The sequence below is a fragment of the Merops nubicus genome, unplaced genomic scaffold (assembly GCF_000691845.1).
Source record: "Merops nubicus isolate BGI_N331 unplaced genomic scaffold, ASM69184v1 scaffold10304, whole genome shotgun sequence".
Classification (NCBI taxonomy): domain Eukaryota; kingdom Metazoa; phylum Chordata; class Aves; order Coraciiformes; family Meropidae; genus Merops; species Merops nubicus.
This window is the reverse complement of record NW_008604891.1, coordinates 43,591-51,632: the sequence shown is the minus strand read 5'-3', so window position 1 is coordinate 51,632 and position 8,042 is coordinate 43,591. Positions and strand designations below refer to the sequence as shown.

Here is an 8,042-nt window from a genome sequence, read left to right as displayed (position 1 = left end):
AGGTCTTTTCCAACCTTAATGATTCTGTGATGCTCCTGGGACCACTCCACCACCCTCACCATCCTGCTCCAGCAAGGTGGAGGAGCTACTGGATACCTCCGGTAGGTCCAGCAGCCAGCTGGCCTGTCCATCACCATCCCAGTGGCACCAGGCAGAGCTGCCTGCACTGGCAGGGGCCCCACAGGCAGGCAGCTGCCCCATGGGTCAACCCAAGAACTCCCATTTGCTGCATATTTCCCAGCCATTGTGGGCATGAGTGCCTGGATGGTGCCTGGTGGTAAAGGTCCTGGGGCTGTTGGTTGACAGCCACCTGAAGATGAGCCAGGCTCTACCAGGTAGCCAAGAAGGACATCCTGGCTTGGATCAGTACTACTATGGCCAGCAGGACTAGGGCAGGGATGTCCCCCTGGACTCAGCACTGGGGAGGCCACACCTCAAATCTTGGGTTCAGTTTTGGGCCCCTCACTTGAAGCAGGACACTGAGGGGCTGGAGTGGGTCCAGAAAAGGGCAACAAAGCTGAGGAAGGGTCTAGAGCACAAGTCTGGTGAGGAGGGGCTGAGGGACCCAGGGCTGTTGAACCTGGAGAAGGGAGACCTTCTCACTCTTGACAACTCCCTAAAAGGAGGTTGGAACCAGGTGGTGGTTGGTCTCTTCTCCCAAGGAACAAGTGACAGGACAGGGGGAAATGGCCTCAAGTTGCAATAGCAGAGGTTTAGGTTGGATGTTAGGAAATATTTCTTCCTTGAAAGGGTTGTCAAGGCCTGGCTCAGGCTGCCCAGGGCAGTGGTGGGGTCCCCATCCCTGCAGGGATTTAAAAGATGTGCAGATGTGGTGCTGAGGGACATGTTGTAGTGGTAGGCTTGGTAGAGTTAGGTTAATGTTTGAACTCGATGATCTTAGAAGGTCTCTTCCAGCGGAAACCATTCTGTGATTCTGTGATTCTAGGACTCTGTGAATAAATCTCTCCATCCCTGATGCTGCCTACTGGCCTTTTGCCAACCATCGTTTCTCCCCCGTGCCACCCTCCTAAGTGGCACACCCGGTGGCTGCGGCTGGGCTCACCACACCGCCGGGGCCAAGCCGTGTTTATCTGAGCCGAGCCCAGGTAGCCCTCCGGCAAATATTTATGTGCAAGGAGGAGCTGGAAGTGTCTGAGCTGTGGCGCAGGTGCCTGAAATCCCCTGTGAGCATTTATTTTGGAGGGGTTTCCCCCGCCTCCAGTTTTGCAGCAAGCAGCGGGATGGGACTGCATGGGGTGGGGTCTGCGCACGCTGTAGAACACCAGCTGGGCAGCAGCCTCGTGGTGGGACGGTGGCCCTGTGACCCAGCCATGGGCCATATGGGTTCACCAGCTCCCAGGGCCGGAGGACTGGCGGTGCGTTGGCACTGGGCCATGCAGCCGCCCTCAGGGAATTCTGTCCATTCAGACCTGGGACTGAAGGACTGCAGGCAAGCACCCGAGTTGGCCCAGGCAAGCCCTGAATCCCGCTAAGATGGAGAACCCTCCACCTCCCTGGGGACCTGTCTGAGGGAAGAAGGGTTCTCCATGTCCAACCTGAAACCCCTGGGCTGTGATCCGGGGCTGGGGTCCTTTGCATCACCTGTTGCTGCCAAAAAGGGTTTGGCCTCATCCATCCCTTCATCCCTGCCTGTGTTGTGACTGAGGGCTGCTCTCAGACACACCCACCTTCCCACAGCCAGACCCAACAAGCCCAGCTCCCATCCATCTCCTTCTGAGTTGGATGTTCTAATCCCTGGCCCGCTGGGCAGCCACTACGGGGTCATGGCAGGGTCCCCATGTTATCGTTGCTCAGCCCAGGATGCAGCTCCATCACCCCAGGGCCCTTCCAGCAGGGCTGCCCAGCTGGTGGCTTCTGCCTGCCCTGACGCCTTAGTTGATCTCAACACTGTCCTGCCTGCATAGTGCCTCTTGTCCTTGGGGAGATCTTAAGCAGGGAGGAGGATCCACCACCACCACAAACGTGTTGAGCTAGCAGGAGGGAGGAGACAGCAGGTGATATCCCAGTCAAGGGAGGGGGGCCAGGTCACTAGCATCTCCCTGGGGAGTCACCACTCTGAGACCCCTTCATCAGTTCCAGGATGGTGCTGTAGAGGCGCCTGGGGGCATCCAAGCCCCAAATGAAGTCCCAGTGGTTCCAGTTGGGGATGTGGTCGTAGGTGATGAGGTGGGCGATGCGGGGTAGCAGCAGGTGGACATCCCTCTGGTCAACTACCCAGTCCTCCCCTCCTGACCACACTGCAGTGGGCACAGGCATCTGCTCCACCTGGTAGGAGGGAGGTGTGTCCTGGAGAGACACAGGGGGGGGTCTGAGGAATCATCATTGTGGTCAACCCTTGCAATGAAGCCCAGCCCTGCACCACCCAGAACAGTCCGCTGGCATCTCCAGCCTCCAGAACTGCCACTGCAGCCTCCTACCTGGTGGTACACAGCTGGATTTTTACTGCCGTAGTCAAAGGCTTTGAATTCTCCTGATGTCATCACCTGGGAGGAGAGGATAGATCTGTGGTGGGAGGCCAGCAAGTACCACTGCGTGGGTCTGACATCTCCTAATCTCCTCGATGGACCACATCAAGAGAGGGTGCTTGCATGGGACATTGCAGGAGGTGTCATCCCTGCAAAGTCAGGCTTTCCACCTTTTTAACAGGGTGATGCTTTGACATCCAACTCTACGCCTGTCCCTTGCCATGGGCTGACAAACCAAGATGTTGGATGTGACTTCTTGGCTGCCCTAGTGCAACATTTGTGCCTCTGAAAACCTGCTCATCACCAGGAGCACTTGAGTGCACTGGAGGACCTTATGTTGGTGAGTTTTTCTTCAACAACTTTGTCATTCTTACCTTCTCATGACACTTCAGGCTCAGAGTACAGAGCCCAGTTATTATAAGAGTTGCTTCTACTCTAGGGGTGAAAGCTCAGATATCTGCAAAATAGTTATATTGATTAAAAGGACCTTTTTCACCTTCCCCGTTATCTGTAAGTTGGCTCTGCAAGGAGGCACCAGGGTGGAGGTGTCCAGCCTGACCCTGTTTCCATCAGGGCCAATGCTGCAGCTGCAGAATCTGAAAGAATTGGCACAATGGACATAATCTGGCCCTGGCATCTCTTGGACTCCTTTGGGCAGGGGGAGATGCTATTGGATCCCCCATTGCCTCTTCATCTCTAGCTGAACAAGTCCAGATCACCCAGCCTCTCCTTGTAAGCCCTGGTTCACACTCGCAATCACCACAGTGTCCTTGGGCTCACTCTACTTTAGGGATCCCTGGGGGCCCCAAACTGGTCCCAGCATCCAGCTGTGGCCTCTCCATCCCTTCCCTTGTCGTGCCTGGCACAGTCCAGGGCACACACCCCGGTGTCCGCTGGTCTGCGCCAGGACCAGGATGGCTCATCCTGCACCCAGCACCTCTTCTGTACACCTAAATTCTTGCCTTTACTTTCTCACAAGCTGCTAATGCCCAAGATCCCCAGACTCTCATGTCCACCCTGGACACACCAGACTCTCCGAGAATGGACCATCCCAGCAGTAAAGCCTCTGTTTCAGGGAACCTACCTGGGCCCAGTGTATCACATTTTTGACAGATGTCCGATCTGGGTAGTGGGATGTGTACACATCCAGCCGCGTCTGCAAGGAAACACGTGCAAGCTATCAGTGCTCTCCAGTGGACAGGAGCAAGGATGGCAGTTGCCAGATGATGTGTTCCCCAAAACATTGCTGAGTCATGCTGCCTACGGAGTTGGGTCAGATTCAGGAATATAATTTTCATTAAAAGTCAACTGTTCTGAGACAGCTCCAGGAAGAGAACAGTGATGAAGGATATGGTATCCTCAGCTCCTGTGGATAACTCATTTGGGCTCAGAGACTGTCCTTGGGACCTCAGTGACTACCTGTGGTCATCCAGATACTGCTTCAGCAGACATGATGTAGAGTGGGTAGGAGCAGCCCACGGCTCTGGTGGGAAGTACCGCTGGTCTCAGTGACAGGCAGCCCTACCTCAGAGATGTTGCCTAGTGCCATCTGGCCACTAACACTCACCCAGCAGAGCCTGGGAACTTCTCCTGCCTGGGGAGGAGGAGCAGTGAGAGAGGGATCTGTCAGAGGGACACACATTGCCCTTGCAACACCTGCTTGCCCATGGATGCTGGGTGTGAGTGGCTGTAGCAGGCTGGGTGGGATGTTTGGCAGGGAGGGAACAGGCAACAGGCAGGGGAGTTGGCAGAGCCAGTGGGCGCTGCTGGATGCTCCCAAGCAGTGCACCCCGGGGCCCCAGCTCCCTCCCCACAAAACGGGGTGACACACCCACCATGTTGAGGTTCTTCTCGTTGTAGCCGGCCAGCAGAAAGAGGAGGTTGGTGCAGGGCTTGTGCAGCAGTGGGTGTCTGCAGAGCTGCGGGAAAAATCTCCACAGCTTCCTGATATGCAGCGAGGCGTCCGTTCTGCCGAGCAGAAGCTGCAGAAGCAAAGGGCAAGGTAGATTTCTTGTCTTCCCTTTCTTTCAGCCTACCCCTTGGAGTGTCTCCCCCAGCCCAACGCTGGCCGAAGTCCCTGTGAGCTGTCCCAGCTGTTGGAGAGTGAGAGGATGTGCAGCACAGTGTCCACAGGAGTCCAACCCTCTTTCCTTTGCCCTCCCGCACCTCTGAGACGCTTACAGCTTATTGCAGGAGATAATGCTGATTGAACACACCCCAGGACAGCAATATTCATGACTCTCCTCTTTTCCCCCACCTCCCCTGAGAACTGGATTGGTTTTTCACTGCCATTCAAATCAATACGGCAAAGCTGCTCTTTTCCAGGCGGTCTGTCTGGGAACTCAGCACACGCCCCCACGGGGCAGTTTCGACACCTACAGGAGCAGGGAGGGCATGCACTGAACCAAGTGACCATGCAGGAGTGCACCTGCTCCTGAATCGTGTCGGTACTTTTAAACCCGTGGAGTTCACTGTTCCCTGCCACGTCGGATAGCCCTGGGGACTGCAGCTGGGCACCATCCCTCTCCTAGCACTGGTATCTCTGGGAGGAGAGCAACAGGGTAATCCCCTACCTGAAGCATCTTGAATTGCTTGTCCAGAAGGAAGGACATTTTCATGATGGGACTTCTGGCATACTTCATTGTCACTGCTGGAGCCAGGGCAAAAAACATCTTGATTTTCTGAGCCAGTTCTGGCATGGATGAAAATGCAATGAGTGCTGAGAAAACAGAAGAAGAACCTGAGATGTCGTTGATCTTTCTTCAGGTGCTTAATATAAAGGTTGCTTGGATCCACTGCCCAGATCTCTTTAGCTGACATTATCTCCAATTAGACATCTGGGATCTCTTGCCACCTTGCTGCTTAACATTACTGCAGGAGATGTCCAAAAGGAGACAACACCTTTATTCCTGTGGTTAGAAGTGTCTGATGAGGAACTTCAACGACTACCACTGTTGGGAAATCCTGTCCTATTTGCCAAGGGAAGTAAACAGTGCTGTCACCTTCCATCAACCACTGCTAAAAGGGTATCATCCTCACAGAGGTTTTGTTAAAACCCTGAGGGCCTAGCTAGTGAAAAAAAGCACCATGCATTTCATTGGAAAACAGAAGCTGTAACCTCTGTGCAAAACACCTTTGGTTTGTGATGTGGGACACTTCAATTAGTTTTTCTAGGTTGAATTATAAATGCAGCAAGGAGCTTACTGGGGTCACCAGGAACTTTCTTACTGCTCTAGGAGCACGCTGATTCTCCCAGATGTCTTGTATGAGAAGCACGGCTGCTGTGGGACTTCAAACTGGAAGAGATTTTCTACCTACCCTACCTGCTCAGCAGTCCACAAAAATGGGACCTCTCTGCTTTCTGCTGACAAACACCAGCATTAATATTTTCAAGGTGGTCCAGGCAATATGGTGTGCAACTGCTTCTAACGCACCGATCGTGCAGCCTTGGGAGTAGCCAACAAAGTATATCTGCTTCTGCTCAGTCTTCTGCAGAACAAAGTCGATCATGGCTGGGAGGTCATACATTGCCATTTCATGAAAGCTGCAGAACAGGAGCAGTGCGTTGGTTATAAGGTAACACCAGGAGAGCAAACTTACCTATGGATTTTGGCTGCCTTGCATTGCTTGTATACTGAAGGGCTTAACATCTGTGGCATCATTTTCCAGGGGAAAATTCCTATGAGCTAGGAGAGCACCGTGCTGACTGAAAACGCACAGGATCTAAAGACATCCCTCCTGCCATGGCCTCGGCCTTCCCTGAAAGTGCTTAGTCACCCCACAACAGGAGTTAGCAGTGAGGAAAGTGTGCAGGGCTTGGCCAGCTGTTTGTTCAAGTGCAATACACAGCAGCCTGGCAGACCCAGAGCTGCCTCTCATCAGGATTACAGCACCAGCTCTGCTCCTAGAGACGCTCTTTCCCAGGAAGGAGTGGAGCACTAGTTCCTGCCCACATGCTTTTTTGATGTGGTGTGGTGAAATGCAGACCGGCTTCATCAGGTTTTTCTTACTGGAAGCATGTTTATGAGCTTGGGAAATCCAGGACTGCTCTGAAGATCAGCTCTAGAGTGGCGGTAGCAGCTTAGAAAGCTGCTTTTAGGGACAAGGTTTCTGTGGACAATGTCTAGGAGAGAAGGAGGTGGTGATGACACTTGAGGACACCTTGCTGGGCCCTTGGCCAGGGAGGTCCCCTCAGATGCCCCAAGACAGCGCTGATGTCTCTGCAGGCTGGGTGTCCCCATGCTGGCAGCAGTGCCCTGTGCTCTCATCATGCATCAGGCACGTCTGCACAGGTACCTCCATTCTCCCCGGGCACAGCACCAGGAGGTCTAGAGGAGGCCATACCTGGGAGTTAGGTGCTCTGACTCACCTGCCTGGAAGCACCCACCCCTGCCTAGATGTTAGCGAGAGGCAGAGAAGTTTGCTGTGCTTTTGCAATCCCCTCCAGCCCACCTGAAATCCCAGAATTCAACCTGGTCAGCTGAAAGGTATTGGTGTCTCTGGGACCAGCTTGTTCCACGGCTGTTTCCCAACCAGACATCATAGCCAGAGTCTGCTAATATGAAGCCAAGGCTGTTGTTAGCCAGATTTTCCACCCATTGGCTGCCTTCTCCAAGAAACCCATGCTGGAGAAACACAACTGGTTTGGCCCCTGAATAGGAAAGAAATAATATATTTCACTGAATAGAAAAAATTTCTCTACTTACTCATTCCAAATTCAGATCAATAAAGCCTCTTTCTTGCACTGACAGAGGACATACAATGTTCATTTTAATGACGTCTACTGATGAAGAAATCCTTGCTATAGTTGTCTTGTGGTGGTTGCCCTCATTGTCTCAGGCTGGAGAGCTGTGGACATCCCTCCTAAGCTTTCCAGACCCCAGGTGCTCATCCCTACAAGCTCAGTACTGTGACCACTGACAACAAGCATGTGAAAGCTCAGATGTACAGTCTTGTCCCTGAGATGTTTCAAACTGCAAGGCCACAGATTTATGGGGAAAAAAAATAATGAGGAGCTCTCTGAAGATAGGCCTGCACCCTCTGAGCCTTAAAACCAAGTCTCTGGTTGATATGAAACGCTGTGGCTGTGCTGCATGCATGCTTTCCAGTGCTGGCTGCCTTGACTGTAAATTGGAGAAGTACTGTGGATTTGGGATTTTTGCTTTAACAAAATACTCCTCTGGCCTGGTAAAGTTCATCCCTTCACCTACTTGTTATGTTAGGGGTTGGTGTTTTGATTTGTTTTGTTTTGGTTTTTTTTTCTGGCTTCTTTGTGAAATAAAGCCATACCTCTGTTCCCAGGATTTTCTCTCCCATAAGGAATTCTGTTCAGTCTCACATAGTAGCCGTCATGAGTCAGGACTTCATACTCCTCACTGGGGTACTCTCTGTGGCAGATCATTTGGCTCTGGGGAAAGAAAAACCCAGGTGGAAAGCTTTCCATAGCCAAGGTACTCATTTGACTTGATGAGTGCATCCTTTATCTGCTGGGATATCTTTGTAAAACTAAAACACTGTGAACACTGTGGTACCTGGGACATTGCTTGGCCCAGGGAA

The 8,042-nt window shown here is 52.6% G+C and overlaps 1 protein-coding gene across 1 annotated transcript in view; it reads right to left on the bottom strand.

The window, feature by feature from the left end:
- Positions 1–2,049: 2,049 nt before the first annotated feature.
- LOC103771855 (lipase member M-like) overlaps positions 2,050–8,042 on the bottom strand; it is a 6,994-nt gene continuing 1,001 nt past the window's right edge. The window contains exons 2-9 of the mRNA XM_008939172.1: positions 7,776–7,893; positions 6,939–7,137; positions 5,921–6,030; positions 5,060–5,205; positions 4,322–4,468; positions 3,571–3,642; positions 2,439–2,504; positions 2,050–2,307 (exon numbers count right to left, since the gene is read on the bottom strand). Coding sequence (XP_008937420.1) covers positions 2,050–2,307; positions 2,439–2,504; positions 3,571–3,642; positions 4,322–4,468; positions 5,060–5,205; positions 5,921–6,030; positions 6,939–7,137; positions 7,776–7,893 — 1,116 coding nt within the window. The remainder of the gene's footprint in view (positions 2,308–2,438; positions 2,505–3,570; positions 3,643–4,321; positions 4,469–5,059; positions 5,206–5,920; positions 6,031–6,938; positions 7,138–7,775; positions 7,894–8,042) is intronic.